Below are 26,767 nucleotides of genomic sequence, written 5' to 3' on the forward strand. Positions count from 1 at the left end.
CCAAGGAGTGAATTATGATATTCCCTTTCTTTTACAACCTTTTTTTTTTTTTTTTTTTTTGGTGAGGAAGATTCACCTTAAGCTAACATCCATTGCTAATCTGCCTGTTTTTTTACTTGAGGAAGATTAGCCCTGAGCTAACATCCGTGCCAATCTTCCTCTAGTTTCTATGTGGGATGCCTTCACAGCATGGCTGACCAGTGCAGTGGGTCCACGCCTGAAATCCGAACCCCATGAACTCAGGCTGCTGAAGCAAAGCGCGTGGAACTTTAACCACTCAGCCCCGGGGGCCGGCCCCTCTTAAACAATTTAATTTCCCTTGTATTGATAATGGCTTTTTTCCTCCTTTTGCTTTAGTTTTCTAGTTGCTTATTCATCTCTAAACTCGCTGTTGAAAATGTGACTCCTCTCTTACTATGTTCGAACATGACGGTAATCTGTCATAACATTTGTAAAGGACTTTTCCTCTTGGAGCCCTCCATCCTCTAGGTCTAAGGACTGGCTTCTCCTCTCTCTGGAAGCTTTTTAGTATATTTCCTTTATCCTAGATGTTCTATTGTTTCATGATAATGTATCTTGGTATAGGTCTTTTTTTGTTTCTTGGAAGAGCACTCAGTGAACTCATTTTTCTAAAAGCTTATATCCTTCAGCTCTGGAACATTTTCTCATATTTATTTCTTTGATAATTTTGTTTTATATGTTCTCTTTCTCTGAAACTCCTGTTAATTGTATGTTGAATCTTCTAGACTGATCTAATATCCTTAACTTTTGTCTTCTATTTTCCATCTCTTTGCTTTTTGTTCTCCTTTCAGAGAAATTTCCTCAACTTTATCTGTCACCTATTCTATTGAATTGTTAAGATCTGCATTCATATTTTTCATTTTCATAAGCTCTTCTATGAATGTTCTTTTTATAGCATTATTATCGTGAATACATTATCTTTTATGATATTAACTTAGTCTTTCTTTTAAAGACTGTTTTCTTCTGCTGCCTGTCCTGTCTCTTTTTACTCTGAGTCATTTTTTTCAGTTTGTTTATTTTTGGTCTCTTCTTTTATGTGAAAGGCCTTTCTAAAATATTTGGTGATCATTACCTCTCCATTCACATTTAAGAGTGAGGCACTTAAAAGGTGTGTGCAATCACATATGAAAGCTTGTTGACTGGTCGACTCATGGTGAGGGGATGGAACTGGTATCTGGGCATTTGCTACCGTTTTGTCAGTATCTCTGGACTTGTCTCTTAGGCTGGTCAGTTTCTCCAGAAAGGAAACTTTTAACTTTTTACTGGAAGGTACACGCAATTGTAAGATGAATGGAGGAGAGAAAGGGGTTGGTTTGTCGAGGAGAATTCTCTCACTGTTTGAAATACAGATTTTCACTTCTTCTGCCAGTTTTCATTGCATCTAACCTGGCCTTAGTTATGCCTGGTGCCTCCGAGTTTAGAGTACTTTATTTTGACTTCTGTGGGTCAGAGTTGGGAAGGAATTTAGCTGCTTTTAATATGACCTTCAATCGATTCTTCTGTTTTAGCCCTACCCTCACTCTCATCTTCAAGGATTTTTAGTACTTCCAAATTCAGAATCTTTGTGGGGTTCTACAACGTAAATCAGTTTGTCTATCTCCTGCAGGCAGTTAGGTTTCAACTTTCTCCTCTCTGCTAAGACAATTACCTCTAGTCTATTGGGATCTCTGAAGGGGATCCCAATACTGGCATTCCTTCTTTGTTCAAGGGTTCTGAACAAGTTGAGAAAGAAAGCACAAAGTAAATGTGAAGGTAAACGTGTCATCTTTATTACTGTTACAGGCCAGATTGGAGGATGCAGCTTAGTGTAAGCGTCAGTGGGCCTGCTCACTGTACCCTAGAATCAGGCAGCCTGGCTTGGGGCAGACTTCAATGTGGAGGAGCACAGTAGAATATGTGTTCTGATGAACAGGCTCCCTCTCCCAAGAGCAAGGGGGATGGAGCAGAGTGGAACACTCCACTTAGGGTGGATGAAGAAAGGGCTGAGAGAGGCCCAGTTACACTGATTGAGCTCTTTTCACAAGAAGGAAAACGTCAGAAGTAAGGAAGAAGCATTTCTGAACTACATGGTTCATCAGCTTTATAGATTCCAAAATTTCATTGAGCTCTCTCATCAGCTGTCTTCTCTTTGCTCAATCTCTTTGTCCTTTTGGGTTTGGTCTTTTTTTTTTTTTTTTTTTTAAGGTTATAAAAGTTAACATCCTTGTGAAATTACAGTTGTACATTATTATTAGTCATGTTGTAGGTACACCACTTGACCCCTAGTGCCCTCCCCCCACCCCCCTTTCCCCTGGCAACCACCGATCAGTTCTCTTTGTCCATATGTTAACTGCCACCTATGAGTGGAGTCATACAGAGTTCATCTTTCTCTGTCTGGCTTATTTCACTCAACATAATACTCTCAAGGTCTATCCATGTTGTTGCGAATGGGACAACTTTGTCCTTTTTTATGGCTGAGTAGTATACCATTGTATATATATACCACAACTTCTTTATCCAATCATCAGATGCTGGGCACTTAGGTTGGTTCCATGACTTGGCTATTGTGAATAATGCTGCAATGAAGATAGGGGTGCATGGAGCTTCTGAAATTGCTGATTTCAGGTTCTTAGGATATATACCCAGTAGTGGGATGGCTGGGTCATAAGGTATTTCTATTCTTAACTTTTTGAGGAATCTCCATACTGTTTTCCATAGTGGCTGCACCAGTTTGCATTCCCACCAACAGTGTATGAGGGTTCCCTTTTCTCCACAGCCTCTCCAACATTTGTCATTCTTGGTTTTGGATATTTTTGCCATTCTAACAGGTGTAAGGTGATATCTTAGTGTAGTTTTGATTTGCATTTCCCTGATGATTAGTGATGATGAGCACCTTTTCGTGTGTCTATTGGCCATCTGTATATCTTCTTTGGAGAAATGTCTGTTCATGTCCCCTGCCCATTTTGTAATTGGGTTATTTGATTTTTTATTGTTGAGTTCTGTGAGTTCTTTGTATATTACAGAGATTAACCCTTTGTCGGATAAATAACTTGTGAATATGTTTTCCCACTTGGCTGTTTTTTTGTTTCAATCCTGTTTTCCCTTGCCTTGAAGAAGCTCTTTAGTCTGATGAAGTCCCGTTTGTTTATTCTTTCTATTGTTTCCCTCATGTGAGGGGTTATGGTGTCCGAAAAGATTCTTTTGAAGCTGATGTCAAAGAGTGTGCTGCCAATATTCTCTTCTAGAAGACTTATTGTTTCAGGCCTAATTGGGTTTGGTCTTTTAAAGATTTTCTTATTGAGATATAATTGACATATAACATTATATTAGTTTTAGATGTACAACATAATGATTGTATATCTGTGTATATTGTGAAATGCCGACCATAATACATCTAGTTAACATCCATCATCATACAGAGTTACAAATTTGTGTTCAGGTCTTATTCTTTCAAAGTCATTTTAGGGGGCTGGCCCCATGGCTGAGTGGTTAAGTTCGCATGCTCTGCCTCAGCAGCCCAGGGTTTCACCAGTTCAGATCCTGGGCGCAGACATGGCACTGCTCATCAAGCCATGCTGAGGTGGTGTCCCACATAGCACAACCAAAAGGATCTGCAACTAGAATACGCAACTGTGTACTGGGGTGCTTTGTGGAGAAGAAGAAAAGAAAGAAAAAAAGAAGATTGGCAACAGATGTCAGCTCAGGTGCCAATCTTTAAAAAAAAAAAGTCATTTTAGTAAGGTTTGAAAAGAAATGGAAGTAAATATGTATATTAAATTCACATTTAACCAGAAGTTTCAAGTTATTTTAAGTAACCTTGTTATCAAGGTTACAAATTTCTTTTAAGGCAAGTATTTGTTATTTCTGCTACTGGAGAAATGTAGAAATGCAATAATTCTTAGGGGGCAAAATCTCTAAGTCATTCCTAATTGATATTGCAATTTGGATTTATTTGTAGAAGACTCACTCTTTAATTTGTTTGACTTTGACTAATGTTAAAACTAGTTTACATTCCATTAGCTTATAAAGAGTTGACTCAAGTTGGAAAATCTCAACATAGAATTTTAAATTTTTGTAAATATTCCACAGAATTTGGTATTCACATAGCAATAATCAAAAGTTTACTGTAACAGTATGCATGCTTTCCTCTTCACCACTTACTGCCCATCCCTACAGAGAAAAGGATCCCAAATTAAAGAGAGAATGGGATTGGAAAAAACCTGGAAAACGCAGGGTAGTTCAATCATTTTATAGTATTCATGGTGCCAATCCAAACCTTTTCTCAAAAAAAAATCTGATAAATATCTTCAACTAAGGTTTAATAGAATAATCAAGTTTACTTATTAGTTATCCTGGGGTTTTTGTATCTCAACAGGGGTCATAATATCGAATGTCTATTTGTGGCATTTTGGGCATCAGTAGGGAATGATATTTTAGGAAGCAGAACATTTTGTGCATCCATGAATTAAACAGAATTATAATGGTCACCTTTGGAAAAAGATTTGAACTTTGATCAGAGGAACTGGGTTTGAGATTCAACGTTACAAATTACTGATCATAGGACCTTTGGTATACCCTTATTTTAGTCTTCTATTGCTATTGTTTAGTTATTCATTGCTAACAAATCACCTCAAAACTGAGTAGTTTAAAATAACAACCATGCTTTATTTACTCAAGATTCTGAAATTTGGACAGGGCACGGTGGAATGGCTCATCTCTGCTCCACATGGTGTTGGCTGGGGCAGCTTGACAAGGGCTGGAGGATCCAAGATGGCTTCACTCACATGGCTGGGGCCTCCAATAGGGTGGCTGCGACAGCTAGGTGATGTCTGATCTCTCTCTCCCTTCATAGTCTTTCATCCTCTATGGCCTCTCTCTATACATGGCCTATCTCTCCAGCAGGGTATTTGGACTTCTTTATTTGAGAACTGGCTCTCTGGAGAACACAAACAGAAAGTGCCAGGCCCCTTAAGGGCTAGACCCGGAACTGGCACAGTGTTATTTCCACTACATTTTATTGGTGAAAGCAAATCACAAGGCTAGCCTAGATTCAAGGGGAGGGGACATACTGATGGGAGGAGTGCCATGTGTGCACCGACATGGGAGAAATTGTTGGTGGCCATCTTTGGAGACAATTTACCCTACTACTTAACCTCAATAGGCTTCACTGTTTTCCTTTGGAAACTTTAGATAGATATAAGGCCCTATACAAATATAACAACTTACCCTGCCTTGAAGAGTGCCGACCTGGAAGGTTCCCACTGGATATTAGCACAATGGGCATATAGAATTATTGGTGTTCTCTGAGTATTGAGCATCTATGCTGGTGTTAAGGGGAGCAGTAGTGGCCTTGTTGGATGGTTTTCTGAGATGGGATTTCTCAGAGGCATGGGTAGGAATGATTTCTGGTAGTTCTAAATCAGTCTGAATTCTAGAGGACATACACTGGCATTAATTGCACTAGCTTAGTTTTATCTTGTGACTGCAAATTAACTAGTTTGGAAAAGGAAAAGGTAACAAGTTAAGAGGAAGAGAAGTTTGCAGTTATCTTTCACTCATACTCCATCACCTGTTCCCCAAGAAGGCATCAACCACACTCCATATTTCCTAGTGGAAGTATGAATTTAAACTACCACCTGAGAATTATTTGAGACCTAATCAATACTAAACATGTCTTGAGTACCCACCGTGTGCTCAGCGCTGTGCCAAGTCCTGTGAGTGATGCCAGAGAAAGCCAAGTTACTGACTTGGTTTTTCTCTAGGATTTTCCAATCTGGATGGGCAAACCAGAATTCAAAAAACATATATGAGATTTTGTGAGGCAGTGTAGGATAAATGCTGAATAAATAGAACATTTAATAAGTCCTCAGAATTCAGAGGAGGTAAAATCATTTTGGTTCAGGAAGAACAGCATAAGCAAAACCAAAAAAAGCAGAATGACTTTCACCTGTACAGAGCAAAAGGGCACTAGTGAGACGAGCAGAAAAATGTGTAGCAGGGAGATATTCCAGTTACTATTGCTGCATAACAACTCCCAGTTTAGAGGCTTAAAATAATAATGACGATTTTATTATCTTTCATGGTTTCTGTGGGACAGGAATTTGGGAAGGGCTCAGCTGGGTGGTTCTGACTCAGGATTTATGTGGTTGCAATCAGACAGTGGCTGGAGCTGGAGTTGGGGGCTGGAGAGGCTGGGGACTCCGTGGGTACCTCTCACTCTCTTCATCTAGGCTCAAGGCTTCTCCATATAATTTTTCCTATAGGTTAGTTTGGGCCTCCTGAGAGGGTAGGTATTTGGAGAGGGCCACTGTCATAATTTGGGTTCCCCAGGAAGTAGATTGGGAGATGGAAATAGCAGTCAGGACGTATATTGGGACCAATATCTGTGGAAGGGAGGAGAAGGAAGCAGGATTAAGCGGTGGGAGAAACTGAATGGCAGTGCAGTCCTAACAAAGGCCTCAGCTGACTTACTGGGGGTGCCCTGGAGCTGGGATGAATGATCCATCAGAGTTTGCCTAAGTCAGGCAAAAGGGCTGGCTGGGCCTTTATACCTCTGCGGTGGTCACTCATGGGATGTGGGCTGCCCCCAGAAGGAGGTATAGATAACCTTGGGCAAGGCAATTTTCTTCAGCAGAGCTAATCCCCTACAAGGGCTGACCCCTGAAGGTCATCTCCCAGCGGTACTCCCAGCACTAGAGGGAATATGTCCTTCATTCCTGAGGGAATTTCTCGGAGGTGCAGCGCAGTGTTCACCACAGCCCTGACAGGCTCTGTGGCTGTCACTGGAGGGACTGGGCCCTTTTGTAATGACCTGGCACTGAGGAAGTTGGGGAATAAATACTCCAACTTCATTATCCTCCAGACTTCCGATCTCCTGCCGATACCCCTCTCCCACGTACCTAACCCAGGAAGTCATAGGACTCTGTGGGTTTTGAGTCACAGAGCAGGGTGGAGAAGGGTGAAGAGTCGATCTGGAGGGGCAACAGAAGATACTCAGCAGCAGAAGATGAGTTTAGTTTTTGAACGTTAAGGACTTGTTGAGTTAAATAAGATCCTGATGCATACTTCTCATTGGTGGATTAAAGTAGTGTTCTGAACCACCACTCATTCATTCCACTCCTTGCTCCTTTGCTTTCATCCCCCTCCTAATTACTTAACCTCACTCTTCATTCTGCCATGTAAACCCTGCCTTATTACTTCAGCTTAAAACATGTCCTAAGTTCATGAGTTTGACTTTTCTCCTGGCTATATTTCATTTTTTCACCCTTCATTTAGGTCCATACACCCATCTACTAGCCGGGTAATCTTCATCCAGCCTATTCCCAGGCACTTTTCTTTCCGTGCACCAGCCCTATGGAGAATCTTTCCTCCCCCAGCATATTATTTACCCTGGCTTCTTGATTAAGACTGGAAAGAGGTAAGGTTCAAGGTACTGAGGTAACCCACATGAGAGGTGATATGAAGGTGGGGACAGTGGGTATGGGGAGAAGGCCCTCTTTAGCAGATCCCTGTCTAAGCTTACTGTGGTGTACTTTCTGAAGCTACTATCCAATGGTAAAATGAATTCATGGCCTTTTCTCACAGTCATTATTTCCAGCATACTCTCCCATTCTGTCTAATGTGTTCCAATACAAAAGCCCTGCCTTTTAACCCCAATAATCATCTCTTCTTTGAAACTCTTTGGTTTCCTACATTTTTTCCAAATTCGCCTCCTTCTTTTCTGCGCTCCTCAGTTTCTTTGACTACTTTGGTAGATAATCCCTCTCTCCCCTTTTCCCCCTCAACCGTGTTTTGATCTCCTTTGCCTGATAGTTCTTATTAGATATATTCTCTGTGGACATCTTATTTTTTCCTCATGTCCTCAACTATCACCCGTATGTAGATGGTTCCTAATAGGAATCTCCTCCCTTTGAGCTCTCTCTGGGATTCCATTCCAGAGTTCCAGCCCCTGCCGTGGCTGGTGGGATCAGAACACAGGACTTCTTCTTCCCAAGCTGGAGCTAAAATGTGCTTTCAGGTTTCTTTTTAGCCCTTTTTTTTCCTAGCCTTGTTTTTTAATTCTTCCTTGAACTGTTCCTCAATCCATTTTGGTTCAGTTTTCATATCATCCTGGTTTTTTCAGTCTGTATTAAAACAAACAACAAACAAACAAACAAACTCAACGAACTCCAAATTGCCCCCCCATGTCATTTTATACCAAAAGCTCTCCCTCTCCCCTTCTGTTTTCATTTTCAAAAAATTTCCTTTTTGAGAATTCAAAGGAAACACTTAGCAAGGGGAAGACAATTACTATTCTGTTTTCCTTTAAAGTATTTAACATGCCAAATACTAAATATTTACCTTTTAAATGTAAACCTATTTGAGGAGCTGTGTGTCTCTGTGTAGGGGGAGGGGGAAATGGTGGAGGAGGTGGGAGGGGTCTCTTCCGAAACCCTAAGGTCTCTAACCTGAGAAACTGAAAAAATAGCAAACAGCTCTGAGAGGGGCTGGACTAATTCACCCACTTCCTTCCCCATATCATCTGGAATTTCTTTGGGTATTTATCCTGAGAATGGTGTAAGGGAATGAAAAGGACAGAATTTAAGCAAGAACTAACAAAAGTTAGACTCTCAAGGCACAACTTAAAAAAGTATTCTTATCCCGCTCTTTTATATCTCACACTGACAGACTTTGAAAAGCGCATTTTACCTATGGCTTTCCACGGAAACCAACGAAAGGGAAATTAGAAAGGAGAGGCATCGCAGTACCGTTTTTATGCAAACTGATGTTTGATTTTCATTAGGCCAGCATTGTTTTTCCTCCAAAGTCTTAGTGTTTATTACAGTAACAATTACCTCACTAACAAGTCCTCCAGGGTAGTTTTATTTAAAGGTGCCTAATCTACATACTTCACCCAACTGCTTTAAAAATCGTTCAGTCCTTCATGGTGGAAGTTAACATACATCTTTATCCCAGCTTGGTTCTGCAACAGAAGCCTGATCCCGGCAGGACAGTGCCACGAAGGCATGCTTTTTATGTGAGGTGCACGTTGCTGTGCACGTTGGCTGCAAAGCAGGATCTGCGCTTTAAAATGGCCAAGAGCCTGTGCGTGCCGTGTGCTGAATTATCAATCTCGCAACTTGGGCACGTAAGAAGGATGTTTTCTCCCTCCCGTTTGACTAAAAACAGAAAAAACAAAAAAACAAACCCAACAGGCATCAAAATCGTCCGAGCGCCTAGGGAAAGCGCGCCAACCACACAAAGAAAAGGAGGGGGCTACTGGGATTCAAAATCATTTCCCCGGGACGAACACCCTCCTGGACCTATCGGAGTTAACTGCGCGCTTGGTCGTAGCCAATAGACACAGTGTTTCTGGTTCAGGTCCGCCCTGAGAACGGATAGACTTTTACGCAGTCCAATGGAATCGTGTGATGCTGGAGAATCAACCAATACACACGGGAGGTGGGTGGAGTGTAGGCCAGGGGGTTGGCGGTGCCGTGTCATGGAGGCTCAGTCTCTGAGCAGCCATTGAAGGGGAAGGAACTGCGGGTGTGTGTATGTGTGTGCGTGTGTGTGTGCGCGTGTGAGTGCGCGCGCGAGTGTGTGGACAAGGAGGTGGGGGCAGCCGAGTTAGAGTCCCAACTCCTTGGACTCCATTTGCTATTCTCTTCTTTTCCCCCCACATCTATCTGGTGGTGGTGGGCGTTTATATTTGCGTTTCTTTTCATTCATTTCCAAATCTTTTAAAAATTTTAGGGTTGGGGTAGCGGGAAAGGCAGGAAAGGGTAAGGGAGGAGAGTAGTAGCAGAAGAGCAGGAGGAGGACATGGAGATGAAGAAGAGGATTAACCTGGAGTTAAGGAACAGAGCCCCGGAGGAGGTGAGATGACTCAGCCCCCTCCCCTTCCCCATCAGCCCTGTATTCGGAGGATCGGGTTTCTGGGGGTCCGGGTGGGTGTGTGGGGAGGGATAAAGAATTAAGCCTCACTTGGGGTTAGGGTTGGGGGGAAATATTTAATTTTAAGTTTTAAAGCATTAAAATCTTTTACTTAAAATGGCGAAGGCTTTAAGTTTCTAGGGGCGTTTTTGTGTGTGCATGGGGGCTTAGCCCCTTTCGCCTCTCTTCGAGTCAGGCATCCTGGCCTCGTGGGGGTGGGAAGCGGGATGACGGGGCCCGCGCCGCCGCTTCGCCCCCCGAGTTCCTCCTCCTGGGGCCCTGCGGCGTGGGCGCGACCCCCCACTCCCACGCGCCCCTGCCGCAGCCGTCGTCGCCTGAGAAGTTAGTCCAACTTTTCTGCAGTGCTGCCAACTCTTTCATTTGGGGGGAGGCGCCCCCGGCCTCGAGGCCCCTGGGATCCCACGACGTCGCGCCGGCCGCGGGCTGGGGTCGCTCGCGGAGTCCGCGGACCGCCCGCTGCCGGCGGCGCCCACTCCCCCGGGACGCGGCGCGCGCCGACCGCCGCCGGGCGGAATCTGGGTCAGCGGCCGGCTCTCCTGCCGGGGCTAAGTTTTGGGACTCGTAGCAGTGACCAGAGGTGGGGAGGGGGACGCGAGGCATGATCTCCTTCGTCCCCCGCGGTGCAGTGAAATTCGGCGTGTCGTGTCGTGGCGGCCGCAACTCCGAATGTGAGCCCCGGAGACGGTTTCACGAAACTCAACAAACGGGCCGTAGTAGTTCGGCTCTTTCAAGATGGGTTCGGCGAGACGAAATGATGCGCGCTCGCCGCCGCCGCCTCGGTTAAAGAGACGGGCTGGGGAGGGGCGACGTGAGGCGGGGTCGCGGTCAACTTTCGGGGGTCGGGCGGGAGGTATTTCCGCCTCCTCTTCGAAGGCCCCTCCTCGGCCTCGCCCAGCCCTGCCCGCCCCGGGCGGGGGCGCTAGGGGGACGCGGGCTGGCGGGCGACCCTTTTCCCTGGGGAGTCCCCGCCCCGTGGGGGTTTCCCGTCGGTCGGGGCGGCAGGTCGCGAGAGCGGGGCCCACGGCCAGCGAGGAGCCTCGCGCTTCTGGAAGCAGAGGAAGGCGTCGAGAGCCGTGCTAATTGCGGCCTCTGAAAAGAACCCTAGAATTTGGAATGTAAGGGATATAATTTTTTCAACAGAGGTGGAGGTGGTGCTGGGCAAACCAGCACCGGGGATGAGTGGGGGCTGTCTGGTGGGCTGCGGCGGCGTGCGGAATGGGAACCCAAGATCTTTGTGTACTTTTAAGAAAAGTCTCTGTTTTTCTGATATTGGCAGGGAGCAGGAAACAGTCGCTGCTGTCATCCCAGAGAGACCTTGAAGCTTTCTAGGGCCTACGCTTTAGGGGCTTCAGGAAAAAACTAGCAAAATCAGACTTAAAAAGCTGTCTCTCAGGAGCACACATTTAGAATGCTGTTTTATGTCTTGGGTTGGAAAAGTGGATTCGTGTCCTCCCCCAACCCCATTCTTTCACCTACTGTATCCGTAGTAATTTCTTTGCCAGTTTTGGGGAGTGCCGGATGTTGCCTTTTCGCAGCCTCTCCTTCCTCTCCTGTGGTGTAATAACGGTCTCTTATATTTCTATAGCTCTTTACGGTTTACAAAGCACTTTTCGTGTTTATTTACTTTTCTCTTTCGGACAAACATGTAAGGTGGATTATATTGTATTGTTCTGGAATCCAAATTAGCAAACGGAGTCTCAGGGCAATGAAGTTCTTTACTCAAGTGGAAGAACTGGTTTTCTGACACCAAACCTAGCGGCCCTCTCTTCTCCACTCGGCTAAGATAGGAGTCAGAAGACTTGCAGTGGAGGTACAGCTCTGCCACATACTAAGTATGTGACCCTGGGCAAGTCATTCTTAACCTCTGGGCCCTGGCTTCCTCATCTCTCAACAGATCATGATGCCTTCTCTGCTCACTGAAATAATGTATCAAAGTCATATTCAAATAGAGAAGGTGGCATTCCTTGTTGCTAATTTTTAGCCCTCAAAATGCCTCAAATGTATTTTTGCATTGGGAATGGAGAACCAGTCTCCTGCCTCCTCCTTAAGAGTAAGTCCATTTAGGCCCACACCAGAAAGTTTTGTTCTACAACTCTGACCTAACAGAGGGTCCAGTTCCCCCCTCCCGGGAGTGGGGAGAAGTCACAAAAATGTTACCAGAGTGGCAGGGAGAAATAACATTTTGTCAAGGATATATTGTTCTGGGTGATCTTGTTTGCCCTCAGTATTAGGACAAATAACAAGAAGAGGCTGGACGGTGTCAGAAGGAGCTTTCTAAGTAAAGGATAACAAGGTGTTTTTGAGTTATGGTGGCATTTGTCAACCAAAGATAAGGAGATTTAAACTGAAAAAGTGAATAAAACAGTTTCCTTTCATCTCCCTGCTGTTTCAGGGCAGCTCACTCGAGTCCTTCCCCAGTAGCCTGGGTATCCCCTCACTGCGTGAATATATGCCCTCATGTTGAGAGTTCTTCTCATCAGGGTCAGAAACAAGTTTCACATGGGACTTTTTTCGAAGTTTTGTTTTTTATGTGTCAGTGGTTTGAAGCAGGCATTGAACTTCTTAGTCCAAGTTTAAATTTAAAATGTTAACTTATAATGATGACTTGAGACTGTGTTTCAGTTTTGGAGGAGAATGAAAAGGATCTCTGTAAGGAGATTGGTGGTTTTAATGTTCACATTTCCAGTGTCAGGACCCAGGGCTTTTGCTAAATAGATTGCAAACTAAAGAATCATTCACATTGTCTCTTATTGCAAACTAAAGAATCATCCACGTTCTCTCTTACAGGTGACAGAGTTAGTCCTTGATAATTGCCTGTGTGTCAATGGGGAGATTGAGGGTCTGAATGATGCTTTTAAAAAACTAGAGTTTCTGAGTATGGCTAATGTGGAGCTAAGTTCACTGGCCCGGCTGCCCAGCTTAAATAAACTTCGAAAGGTAAGTTGGCATTAGGTGTGAAAGCATCATGATTTCTATGCCAAGGGCTATTATGTCTAATTTTTGGCTAAATGAAACAATCTTTCTGCCTTTTAATTAGAAGGTTCTAAGTTTCTAGAGGTAAGAAAAAGGTTTATGTAGGATTTTTGGAATCAGCTCTGATATTTCTTTTAGAAATTTAAATTCTTTTTTTTACGATTTTATTTTTCCTTTTTCTCCCCAAAGCCCCCCGGTACATAGTTGTATATTTTTAGTTGTGGGTCCTTTTTGTTGTGGCATGTGGGACGCCGCCTCAGCATGGCTTGAGGAGCAGTGCCATGTCCGAGCCCAGGATTGGAACTGGCAAAACCCTGGGCCGCCGAAGTAGACCACGGGAACCCAACCACCTGGCCACGGGGCCAGCCCCTAGAAATTTAAATTTAATAATGAAATTGCTTTATGACATGAATTTGGATTTAACATCTACCACATGTTGTTCTCTGAAACATAAAATTCAGCTATTACACAACTGGAACCAAACCTGGGTTAGGAGCCCATTATATAGGGGTTCTAATATATTATTTGGCAGTTGTAGGTGGGAATTTGGAAATTAATGACTTGTGACAGTCTCTTGAAGCCAGAGAGAATGACAATTGTTTTTCGTCTTCAAATTGATATATTTAAAAAATCTTTGATCTGTCCCAAGCCTTCACTATTTGTTTTCTCCCCATGTTGAATATATAGTTGGAACTTAGTGATAATATAATTTCTGGAGGCTTGGAAGTCCTGGCAGAAAAATGTCCAAATCTTACCTACCTCAATCTGAGTGGAAACAAAATTAAAGATCTCAGTACAGTAGAAGCTCTGGTAAGTGGAAGAATTTGTCTCTGGACCTGCTTTTTTTGGTTGAGTTTTCTGAGATTTGCTTGAATTTTGTCTTATTAATTTCTGTTTCACTCTTTTGAAACTTCTGTATTTCTTATATTTTGATCTAAATGGTTATTGCTTTCTTTTCCTTTGGAATAAAACATTCAGATAAATTTTTAAATCACTGAGAAATTTATTTTATTGTCAACTTCACAAGTTGAATACCTGGTTTAAAAATTTTGAGTATTTTCTTAAATTCTACTCCTTTTCCTTCCTTCTTGATTATTTTTTGAGTTATTTCGTTATTTGCTCCTTTGTTTCCTGGTATGAGTGAGGAAAAAGGAGATGAAGTGAAACTCTGAAAATTGTTGCCCTGATTTTTAAAAAAGCGTGGGAGGAGGTTGAAATTGTTGAAAATAAGCTTGACTGTGGATTTAAACTAACCATGTTATTGTTGTTGCCTATTTATGTACAGATTTGGTTAACAAAATATATTGAGAGTAAGTAAGGCACTAAGCCAGGTGCTAGAGATACAGCAGTGAACAAAAGAAGGTTCCTACTCTCATGGAGTTTGCATCCAGGGACCTCATTAAGAGAATCGGCTGTGCTTATATAATACCCCTTCATTAGAAAATTCTGAAAATCCAAAAATCACTCTCTTGATTTCAAGTGTATATTTCCTGGTTCATGAATTAAAAAGAAATAACATGATATTGTAAATCTTGAATGTAAGTTTTAACTTTTTACTTTTCCAGCAAAATCTTAAAAATCTGAAAAGTCTTGACTTGTTTAACTGTGAGATCACAAACCTGGAAGATTATAGAGAAAGTATTTTTGAACTGCTGCAGCAAATCACATACTTAGATGGATTTGATCAGGAGGATAATGAAGCACCAGACTCAGAAGAGGAGGATGATGAGGGTAATCATTCTTAATACTCAGAAATGTATCACAATTATAACCTCTACTCTAGCCATACAAATTAGATTGGGCCTGGATATTTAGGTGTAGGAACAAAAAAAGATGTTTAGTAAAATAAGAAAAATTTAAAAACCCACAGCCCTAGTCCTGTATTTCTTTTTTCAGATTTCTGATAACTTTGGGGAATTTAATGACTATTGTAATATCAAGCTCCATGAAATTTTTTACCTGTATAAACTTGTGTAACGACCACCCAGTAAAAGTGCCAACTTTTAAAATAGTACTCTTTTTAAAGAAAAGAAACATTCATCACAATATTATCCATAATAGCCACAGAGTGGAAAAAACCCAAGTGTCTATCTAAACTGATGAGTGGATAAACAAATGATCTGTCCATACAGTGGAATATTACTCAGCCATGAAAATGAATGAAGTACTTGATACAAGCTACAGCATGGGTGAACCTTTAAAACATTCTATTAAGTGAAAGAAGCCACAAAAGGCCACATATTGTGTGGCTCCATTTATATGAAATGTCCAGAATAGGCAAGCTCATAGAGACAGAAAGTAGATTAGTGGTTGCCAAGGCTGAGGGAGAGGAGAATGGTCAGTGACTGTCGATGGATATGGGTTTTTTCGGGGGGAGGGAAGTAATGGAAATGTTCTAGAATTAGTGAACATACATTTTTGGATAAATAGGTGACTAACAGATCAGATGACAAAATAGCTGTTGTTAGAAATGAGACACTTACTATTGGTTGAAAAGTTTTTCATTATAAAAAGAAATTTGATGGATAAACAATGTTGTGGAATGATGGACAAGCAGGTTTTGAAATGTCCATGTAGTAAAATAAACTTTAGTACATATGACGTTTTAATGAAAATATGTTGGAAAAATTTCAATATTTAGAAACCATATTTCTCAATTAGTAAATATGGATCTTGTAAAAGGGAAATGTTAAAAAAAAAAATCACCCTGAGTTATTTTCCACCCATTGATGTAAGAGTTTGAAGTGATTAGGGCAGGGATAAAAAGGATCGACATACTAGCAGGAACCATTTGCCCAGCCATTTGCTCATCTTTTAAAATATTTTTAAAGATGGCGATGAAGATGATGAAGATGAGGAGGAAGATGAAGCTGGTCCACCTGAAGGGTATGAAGAAGAGGAGGAGGAAGAAGAGGAGGATGAGGATGAGGATGAAGATGAAGCAGGCTCAGAATTGGGAGAGGGAGAAGAGGAAGTGGGCCTCTCATACTTGATGAAAGAAGAAATTCAGGTGAATAGACACTTCTTACATGCACTGAAAATTGATTATTTAGGCATAGGACTAAGTACAATAAAAAGTAAGTTGTGTAGACATCTCAGAGTTGTTTGTAACTTGTGGGTGTGCATGTGTCTGTCTGCCTGTCTTTTTTGCCACTGCCCCCCAGTTCATCCAGTATCCAGATAATCATAAACACCTAGTGATTTTATCTCCCAGGTATCTTTCAACTCCATTCTGCTCTCAGCGGCATGGTATGGTGGAAAAGTTTTACAGATGTTTCTGAGCCTCAGTTTCTGCATTTATAAAACAGATTATACAAGCCTCATAGGTTTGTTTTAGGGATTTAACAAGATAATTTGTATAAAGTATCTACTTGCTGGCAAGTTGTAGGCACTCAAGAAAACTTTCCTTTCCCCTTATTATGTCTTGCTTACGCTTTTGTAGTAGCTTTCTAAATGGTCTCTCTGAGTACAGCGTCACCACTTACGTGTATCCTCCGCAGTGCTTGCCTGAGGAGTCTGCCTGCAAGTGCAATCCTAGCAACCAGCCTGCTAGAAACCCTTTAATGTTTCTCTGTTGCCACCAAGACTTACAAGGCCTTGTCTTGTGGAGCCCCTGCTTCCTTGTCTAGCTTCATCTCCCTCAACGCCGAGTTAAGGGTCACATGAGGCTGTTTCTTGCCTGTCTGTGTAACATTGTTTCCTCTATTTGAAATGACTTTCTACCCATGTCCTCTGATGAGCTTTATTTTCTTTTCTCTGAGGTAAACATTAATACAATAAAGCATGTAAAGTGCACTGATTTTATGTACAAGTCCATGAAATTTTATATATGCATATACTTGTGTAACCACCACCCAAATCATGCCTCTTGAACCCTTATCTTTAAAAGCTCAACTCTGTATTGCCTCATTATTGAAGCTTTCTGTGATTTTTCGTAGACAATCACCCCTTCCTCTGTTACCTTTGAACCTGGATCAGGCTTCTGTTGCCTATAGATATGTTAGTAAAAACTTGTTTACTTGGCCACTGTGTACTAGATGGTGAGCTCCTTAAGGGGACAGCCATTCGTCTTTGTATCTCAGCATCGAGTACAGTGACAGGGACATGGTAGGCTCGTGGGAGATGGCAGTTGACTTGAAGAAATGATCTTTAGCCCCTTGGAGATTAGATAAGTTATTTGCTCCTAATGTTAAATTATTGAGTTTTGTTATCATAATTTGTAATTTAAAATAACTTTTTGTTATTAAAAGTAACATTTCTTATTTGACTAGACATCGTTAGTATTCTCGTTTGTTCTCCTCTTTTACATTGGTTAGATAGATAATATCATTGATTAATGATAATTTTCCTCTGGTACCATTGTAAATATGGAACTACTGTGGAAAAAATAGGACTTAAACTTGTTTGGGGCCTTAGTGAGTTAGGAGCTATACAATAATGAAGAATAGAACTTTAAATTTTTTTTTTTAAGATTATGATAGTTAACAACCTTGTGAAATTACAGTTGTACATCATTATTAGTCATGTTGTAGGTACTCCACTTCACCCCTAATGCCCTCCCCCACCCCCGCTTTCTCCTGGTAACCACCGATCAGTAGAACTTTAAATATTTTAAGTATTCATAGAGAAGGGCAACCTGTTCAATTTACATCAGTGTACAGCTTGAATATTTTTCCCCTAAGTTATGACTAATTTATTTAGTAAAATAATACTCATGTTATTGTGCATTTGGCTTTTTATTTTCTCTGCCAGCAATTCCTCTTTAAGTCTAAATAGTATTAAGTAATTTAAAAATGACCTTCAGGGGCCAGCTCCACGGATCAGTGGTTAAGTTTGCACGCTCTGCTTCGGCTGCCCAGGGTTTTGCCGGTTCGGGTCCTGGGCGCAGACATGGCACTGCTCATCAGGCCACACTGAGGTGGCATCCCACATGCCACAACTAGAAGGACCCACGACTAAAATATACAGCTATGTACTGGGGGGATTTGGGGAGAAGAAGCAGGAAAAGAAAAAAAGATTAGCAACAGTTGTTAGCTCAGGTGCCAATCTTTAAAATAAATAAATAAATAATGACCTTTAGCTAACTGCAAATGTTTATGTTTATCGTTCCATTGGATATTGGGAAATATTAACTAAAAACAACGTAGTCAAGTATGGCGCAAAAATCTCTTAAGATAATACATAAAACATTAAGTCAATGTAGTACCTGGGTAGCAAGGGCCTTTTCAATCATTATGAGATAATTTGGATGGTTAAAAGGGAGTCTTGTTTTTAGAAGCTAAGAGCCAGGAGAAGCCTTAGAGACTATTGAGATTTAAAAGGAATTAGAGGGAAACAGAAATGGTATTTGACCAGCTATTTTTTGTTTGTGTCTTGTTTCTATTTCAGCTGATCTTCAGAGGTGAGAATTAATATGTATAAAGAAGGATTTTATGTATGTGTAGTATATTTCACTAAAAATGGGGATGGGGACTTTAGAAGAATTGGAAATTGTGGTGTCCTTGTACTATTTATAGTACAAATGAGGAAACATTTTATTTCCTACTAATTAAGAAAAGACAGTAGTCTTTATGGAACAAGTCTCTGGTGATCTAATAGATGATCTTTAAAGAAAAAAAAAGAGGGCTTAAAAACACAAATCAATTAATCTAATCATATTTTGTTTAAAACAAAATCCAGAGGAGTAATTAGCTTTTTAGACTTGGGCTTTTCTAAATTACCAAGGAGTAAATGTGATTAGTATCGCAAGTGTTTTTTAAAAATTTATAAATATTTAAATATCCTCATTTATCATTCCTTACAGATTTAAGATGTTTAAAATGTCTCATCTCTCTCTTTCTTCTTCCCTCCCCCCTTCCCTTCCCCTTTCCTCTTCCTTTCTTTTCTTTCCTTCTTTAGTTTAAGGCTGCAGGTTCTCTTGATTTTTAGTGTGGTTCTTTTTTGTACTATTTGCTGTCCCATCTGTTCCTTTTGCCCCTTGTGGCTTCGTGGTGGTCTGGTATGGAAAGCTTTATGGTGTTTGAACTGACTGTAAGAATGATTTCTGATATGTGTCATGCAGCTTAGTTTCTCAGGAGCTTCTAGCTAAATGCTGGAAAATTAGGTTGTTTAGTGTTTCTAGACACAAATGGGACTATGGATACCGTGAAAAGGGTGGTTTGTCCAAGTTTTCCCTAACTATCCAGCAGTTCTTGACATTTGCCAGTTAAAGTGTTTTTAAGGCCTCTGAGTAGCCAAAATATAAGTAACAAAAGACGTTTTCTTTGTAGTGGAGTGTTATTATTCTAAACCTATTTTCTTGTTTATATTCAGTCCTCTGATAAGCTTGTTGATCTATTTTCTGAATCCATGGCAGATTAAAATTGACATAGTAACTGACTGCGAAAGAGCAGGCATAAAAACTAGGGAGACACTAACTCAGTGTAGAGGCGAGGGTTTTAAAAAGGAGAAAACCATCCTACTGATACTAATGGGCTCTGAGGGAATTGGCATATTCTAATTAGTAGAATGCTCACGATCAGAATGGTGACTATGATAGCTCAGCAAAAAGGTTTGCTAGGTTTACATAAACTGGTAGAAGAGTATGCAGTGCACTTGAGAGATTTGTATCCCAATTGGCTAAAGTAAAAAAAACGGTCGTGATGTTTCAAGGCTGTGTTTAAACCTTAACTATCCAGATCAACTCATTCCACGAAAGTTGTAGATCAAGTTTTATTGTGATTTTTATTGATAGTTGCTATTTTGACATACAGATTTTTAGACGTAGAAGGAATTTACAGATCTTTCTAGATAGATACTTTCTTTTATTGATTGGAAAACTGAGGTCCAGAGGAATTGACTTATTCAACACATATGAGTGTGTTAGGGGTAGGATTCAGGTAATTCCTTCTTTAATCTATAAAATAGGAGACTATCTTTGAAATAGTCAAAAGTTACCCTGTTTGGGGCCAGCCCCATGGCCAAGTGGTTAAATTCGTGTGCTCCGCTTCCATGGCCCAGGGTTTCACCGGTTTGGGTCCTGGGCGTGGACATGGCACTGCTCATCAGCCCATGTTGAAGTGGCATCCCACATGCCACAACTAGAAGGACCCACAACTAAAAATATACAACTGTGTACCAGGAGGATTTCAGGAGAAGAAGCGAAAAAAAAAAAAAAGATTGGCAACACTTGTTAGCTCAGGTGCCAATCTTTAAAAAAAAAAAAGTTACCCTGTCCATTATAGTAGCCACTGGGCACATTTGGCTATTTAAATTAAATAAAATGAAAAGTTTAGTTTCTCATTTGCACGTGTGGCATTTCAAATGCTCAGTAGCCACATATGGCTAGTGGGTACTGTATTGGACAGCACAGATATAGAACACTTCCACTGTTGCAGAAAGTTCTTTTGAACAGTGCTGCTCTAAAACATAACTTATTTTCAGAAAGAAATGAGATTTAGTTGGGTTTTTGAAAAGAACCTATATACTTTAGGCAGAGGCTGTCAGAACACAGAATAACCATAGTTTGTTTGCTCATGTTGGAATGTATTTTATCAAACAGTGAAAAATCTGTGTCATGGCTTATTTATTCTCAAACTGAATATTTGAATTTCAAGGATGAAGAAGATGATGATGACTATGTTGAAGAAGGGGAAGAAGAAGAAGAAGAGGGTGAGTTACATTAACCATAAAACAATTCTTAAAGTGACAGCTGTTATTTATGGACTTTAAAGAATGAGTCTATAATTCAAATGATTACTGGTCTCTGATTTTGGTAACATATAGAATGCCTTAAAAGGTATAAAGCCTTTTTTTTTTTTGAGGAAGATTAGCCTTGAGCTAACTACTGCCAATCCTCCTCTTTTTGCTGAGGAAGACTGGCCCTCAGCTAACATCCGTGCCCATCTTCCTCTACTTTATATGTGGGATACCTGCCACAGCATGGCTTTTGCCAAGTGGTGCCATGTCTGCACCTGGGATCCAAACCGGCGAGCCCCGGGTCGCCAAATTTAACCGCTGCGCCACTGGGCCAGCCCCAATAAAACCTTTTTTAAAGGATAATTCTGTAAGGGTATTCATTAATTCCATTAAAAAAAAACAACAGCTTCTAACATTTAGTTTCAAAACAAGAATGAAGAGATAATGGAAACTTGGGCTCAATTTATTATTTTTTCAGTCTTTTATTTTGGAGAGGGTGAAGCCTTATCTATAAGAGAAGAATACCTGAACTCCATATCATGCCCTTTTTAGATTTCCTCTCTGGTATTCTTTACTTAGGTCTTTCAAAATAAATATAAAAATTCAATAATAATTCCGTTAGTATCAAGCCCTTACTTTCTTGATCTGTACTTCATGATTTGGCCACAAGGGTGCATAGCAAGCTGTCATTATTTATGGATTTCTGAGTCTATTAAGTCTGTTCAATACATGAAATTGAAAGAAATTCAGAGAGGGAACTTAACCTATAATTTTCTTATGCCGTTAACTTTTCACTAAGATAGATTCAAAGCTTTGTAACTTAAATTCATCCATTTGTTAAAATTAAGTATTTTACAATTTTCCTTTCACTGTTCTTTCAGAAGAAGAAGGTCTTCGAGGGGAAAAGAGGAAACGAGATGCTGAAGATGATGGAGAGGAAGAAGATGACTAGATCATTCTAAGACCAGATTCCCTAATGTTCCTGGGTGTGCAATAGAGTGATCACATCTTTGTTTCTTCATGTATGATAGCTGTCCCTACAGAAGATAATGTGTTACTTTTTATAGGAAAAGTGTGGTTTTACTATTTTTGCCTTATCATTCCAATAAGATTTACTAGTCTGTTAATGATCATATTGTATGTAGAGAAAAATTTTCATTTTGACCCATTGTGAAATTCCCTAGCAGTTTATTTAGAATCTTAATTTTTCTAATTGAAGCTCACTGTATTAGTCATTTTTAGCCCATAATTAAAACATGATCACTTTTGCACAGGCGTAGCATGGTGCATTTAATTCATAAGGTTTTAAAGTTATTTATAAATTAACTGAAATCACAGTCAGCTGGAATATGAAATGAAAATAGTTTCTTGAATGGTAGGTTGGTTATTTTTTTAGAGCTAACTCAGAGATCTTTAGTTTGAAGGGAATTAATTTTTTTTTTGGCTAAGGGTATTTGGGTGCTTTTTTGTCCTATGAGTAGCTTGGAAAGTAGGAGCAGAATAGTAAAGGTTCTATTCAGCGGTATAATTCATGGCTTTGGTGAAGGCTGCAGGAACCTTCTAAGCGAGGTGACTAAGATTCTATTTTTGAAGGAAAAGTTGCTTACGCTAAGTCCAGAGACATGCGGGTGAGCCCTTTTTGCTTCAGGCTGAAGATCATGATATGCTAATGGTTGTTTGTTTTGTTTGTTTTGTTTTTAAGTGTGCATTCTTCGTTCTCCTCTCAGCAAGTCCTCTATGATCGCCTTCTTTCTTGTTTCACACCCCTCCCTCTATCTCAAAAAAAAGTTGGGAAACTTAGGGACACCCAGGAAAACCTTCAGTCATACCTCAACCACCTTTTCAGACCTGTCTCAGTTTTAAACAAGCTTAGTGAAAGAAATTGAGTATTTTCTGAGATACGAATATCCTTATCAATCGTTTTATTCAACAGGCTCTGCTTACTGTAAATCTTTCTTGGTTGACAAGATGTACAGGCTGTATTAGTAGGATGAAAAAAGAAAAGCATCAGAGGAGGCTTTTGGAAGCAGCATTAGTGTTCCTCAAAAGTCAGAACAATTATCTGTTGATAATTAATGAGACATTCAAGTCAAATTTTTAAGTTGGCTTCCCAAATGATTTAGATACCACTCTGCAAAGTATTTTTAATTTTTCTGAGTAGAACCTTCAATTATTCTTCCTGTAGTTTTAAAGCATTACCAGATAGAGCATTAACTGGGATATACAGGGCAGTTGGAAAAATATTTGAAACTAAATCAGTATTAAAATTAAGATTTGTTTTCAAGTGGATATCCATTAAAGATAGAAAAATATTTGGGATAAGTGCGAGTGTGTTTCCTTATATGGCTACTAAATATCTTATGAATAGACAAGTACAGCTCCCTTTCTGTTGTGGAGGCTCCATGTCCGAGGCAGTTCCTTTTTAATCTCAAATATAAGTACCTAAATTTTTTTCCCCTTTGTTTTGAATATTTGTAAATTTTTTTAAAGTTAGTGTCAACAAATTAATTGGAGTTGCACTTCTCTGCTGGGACACATTTGAATTACTGAGTCTAGCACTGCTTCTTTAGTCTAAAATGTATGACTTGGGATTTTAAAGTAAAAATTATGAAGTTATTTGTGGATAAACTAACAAAGTTGCACAACTGACTGAAATAAAACTCTGGGGATAAGTTTAGCGGGGGGATTGGAATCTCCAAAAAGCTAGCATTTTATTCCTTTTTAACAATTGAAATGCCCTATTTTAGTCCCTGAGAATTCTCATCGCATAGTATGCCAGATTATAAAATACTTATTTTTAAAATTAAATCTATATATTGACTTTCTTATCAATCATCTTATTGTGCAATCAAAATTAGATTTCTTTGTTTTGAAAACAACACTTAGAGCCTCCAAATAACTTTTTAAGACTTATTTAGCTTTGTGGGTGGTATTTTCATGCAAATAAGTAAGGGTGGGTTTTATATTTTGTAGAAGTTTTTGGTCCTATTTTAATGCTCTTTGTATGGCAGTATGTACATAGTGTGTTAAATTCCTCAAAACTCTCCTTAAAAAACTTTGAAGTTAATACTTTTGTGCAACTGTGTTTTGAATAAAGCCATGACAGTGTTAAAAACAAACAAAAAAATGCAGTACTCCTGATTTATTCTTTTATTGTTTCTGACTATTCCGTTTTTTTCTGTGACTGCTGTAACTTAACGTTTTTGAAACCGAATTGCTTCAAATAAATTGAAGATTTGTTGTTAATGATTAGTTTCAGTGTATGATGTTGACTTTTTGAACCCCACCCTTGGGGGCTTTGGAGGTCTTTTTAAAAACCGAGAAACAGCTTGAAAGTGAACTCATTCAAACACTTGGATGTGATATGAGGCATTACAGTTTAATACTTTAACTCATCATCTAACTTATTAACTTTTTTCCCCAAGAAGCAGAAAAAATTCTGAATTCCCTTGATTTTCCTTTTGGAGTTGCAAATTGAGCCAGTACTTTTTGTATTTTGATTTGAAGTAATAACTTTGTTACCTACAGTTCAGGTAACTGTTTCTAGTTAACTAAAGTGATTATAAACCATTTGTACACCAATAGTTTTCTAAAATGAGTCCAAAATCTCCATTTATACTGTGTAATATTTATCTTCAGAATCCTTAGATAATATAAATACAAACATACATAATTGTTCATGTTTACCTTGAGTAAATCAAACCTGAACCAAACTGCTTTTTTCTGCTCTTTTGGTTTTCCTGTGATAAGTGATTTTTAAAATGTTTTGTTTGTAGAAAACTCTGGAATGTATTTTATAAAGTCAAGGCACAAATATAATAAGTAATGCTTTTATGGTTGCTTTACAGGTTAATATTGAGAAGGTCTTTTAATTATAGAACTCTGCTTCCTGAGAGGTGGGAAATATTGAAGTATATTTCAACCACAGGAATTGTTTATTGAAATCAGTTTGGTATTTTTTTGTTTTACATCTTTAAAAAATTCAAAGCCTGGGGGCTGGCCCAGTGGTGCAGCGGTTAAGTGCGCATGTTCCGCTTCAGCAGCCCAGGGTTCGCAGGTTTGGATCCCTAGTGCGGACATGGCACTGCTTGGCAAGCCATGCTGTGGCGGGTGTCCCACATATAAAATAGAGGAAGATGGGCACGGATGTTAGCTCAGGACCAGTCTTCCTCAGCAAAAAGAGGAGGATTGGCACAGATGTTAGCTCAGGGCTAATCTTCCTCAAAAAAAAAAAAAAACGAAAAACACCAATTCAAAGCTTTGTCCCTCTTGGTTAAAGAAAATGGTAGAGCTACACTAAAAGTTTTTGGTAGAGGTGTTAGATAATGAAGCAATTCTGTGAGATTGTGATTCAAAACACTTTTAAGCATTTCTTTTCTGTATTTTAAAGAAGAGGCATTGGAACATGTGACATTTATTCTTGAGTTGCTGAAAATGTCCCCTCTGTTGTTCCTAGTACTGGATGCAATGACATTCTGCAGCTGTTGCTTAATAATAGCATTCTACTACTGCATTCCTTTTTCATGTACTAATCAGTTTAAGATGTGAGAATTAGCTTGGGTAAGTTGGCCTGGGGCAGCTACTGTGTCACTAGTCTACTGAGCAGCCCTAACTTGAAGGAGAACAGGTTATACCACAGAATGAAAATTACAAAATGAGTTAATCTCCAGGAGAACCTTTAAAAAGACTTTATATACTGGTAAAATACTTTGATTTCATACGAATTTAGCCACTTTTTTGGGTGGTAAGACCCTGAGCAGGGTTATCACATAATAGCAATTCTGATTAAAAAAGAATCAGAAGCAAATACGACTTTTTTTCAATTTTATTAATATTTAAAAATAATTTAAATTTTTGTTAAGGTATCATTTGGACCTGGTTACTTATAAAATGGACACATCCAGATCACTGGTCAATATTGACATAGGCCATGAAAGAGGCACATAGCAGTGGTGAAAACAACCCATTCTAGCTGTTCAGGAAGGAACTTTGACATTGTAAACACTTGCCTATTTTCTCTGATTTTCCTGTTAAATACTCAGACTGCACCACTCACAGATGAAGGCCATGATCTGTGCCCTTCACCTTAGTTGTGACTTTTCCTGGATGGACTCAGTCCACAGCCCCAGAATTAGCTCTCAGAGGCTACCGGTTTCTCCACTTGGAGGTATTTTCTCCCAGAACCCTCTTCTCTTGGCACCGAGAAGCCGGCAAAAGGGTGCACAGTGGAGCTCAGTGTCATTTATACAGACAGCTGTGACTGAGGAATACTGGGGTTGGTAGAAGAATCTCTAAGTATAATGGAAAGAATTGCAGTTGAAGCAACTGTACTTCTTAAGAACCAATGACAGCAGCACCAGAGGAAACCAGCGTCTGCAAGGGTAGTAGCAATTACCGCCACGCTGCAACTCTGGCAGAGAAGCCAGCACAAGTCCAGAGCTTTTAGTCGTGCACCTCTCCCTCCCACCCCGCGTTTTCTGAGACTATTTGGAGTTAAGAACAAACTCATTTCCGCAGTATTGAGGATTTATTATTTGTAGGACATGAGTGAAACTTTCTGAATAGAATTCCAGGTGACAGGTCTTATATTTACCAAGCTATCTATATTGGGATATGTGGAGGGAAATTTCCTTTTTTATTGTTTTGATGGATTTGGCATTTTATCCTTTTGCACTGTTTGATTCCCCACTGCTAAGGTTCCTGGACTGTAGCAGGCAGGACATGAAGGATTAGAACTCTAGAACTCAGCCTCATCTATTTTGCTTTTACCCTACTCCCTTCTCACTTCAAGGACTCCAGCCTTAAGACTGAGTTTCTTTCAGGCCTTGTTTCCCATCACACTCCTCTAGGGCGAGCCAACCACATCGGGCAGTAGTCTCATCCCAGCATCACTACTTCAGATTCTTGATAGAAGGCTTGAAGAAACAGATCTGGAGATTTTACTTAAATGCTTACAGTGAAATAGTGATCTCCTGAGGTACGTTTTTGAGGTAAGTTATCTGTCATAGTCCTATGGGACATTTGCCTCTTTAAAATTTTACCTTAATTTCCCTAATCCTGAACCCCTGAGATAAAGTAGTTTTTCCTTTTCTAGGGTACTATTTTTTTTTGGATTTTTTTTTTTTTTGAGTTAATGATAGGTTACAATATTGTGAAATTTCAGTTGTACATTAATGTTTGT

At 40.0% G+C, this 26,767-nt stretch overlaps 1 protein-coding gene across 4 annotated transcripts in view; it reads left to right on the forward strand.

Annotated features, from left to right (window-relative positions):
* ANP32E (acidic nuclear phosphoprotein 32 family member E) overlaps nt 1-23,832 on the forward strand; it is a 33,023-nt gene extending 9,191 nt beyond the window's left edge. Inside the window, exons 1-7 of one of the 4 annotated variants that reach the window (XM_008514891.2) lie at nt 9,291-9,858; nt 12,724-12,873; nt 13,597-13,719; nt 14,475-14,640; nt 15,741-15,919; nt 20,505-20,559; nt 21,468-23,832. In XM_008514891.2, coding sequence (XP_008513113.1) covers nt 9,805-9,858; nt 12,724-12,873; nt 13,597-13,719; nt 14,475-14,640; nt 15,741-15,919; nt 20,505-20,559; nt 21,468-21,538 — 798 coding nt within the window. In that variant the 5' untranslated portion in view covers nt 9,291-9,804 and the 3' untranslated portion in view covers nt 21,539-23,832. Of the gene's footprint in view, nt 1-9,290; nt 9,859-10,233; nt 11,052-12,723; nt 12,874-13,596; nt 13,720-14,474; nt 14,641-15,740; nt 15,920-20,504; nt 20,560-21,467 lie in introns of those variants that run through there. The other 3 variants (XM_008514892.2, XM_070607158.1, XM_070607157.1) reach the window with 3 other exon arrangements.
* The last annotated feature ends 2,935 nt before the right edge of the window (nt 23,833-26,767 follow it).

The sequence above is a fragment of the Equus przewalskii genome, unplaced genomic scaffold (genome assembly GCF_037783145.1).
Source record: "Equus przewalskii isolate Varuska unplaced genomic scaffold, EquPr2 ChrUn-10, whole genome shotgun sequence".
NCBI classification, from domain to species: domain Eukaryota; kingdom Metazoa; phylum Chordata; class Mammalia; order Perissodactyla; family Equidae; genus Equus; species Equus przewalskii.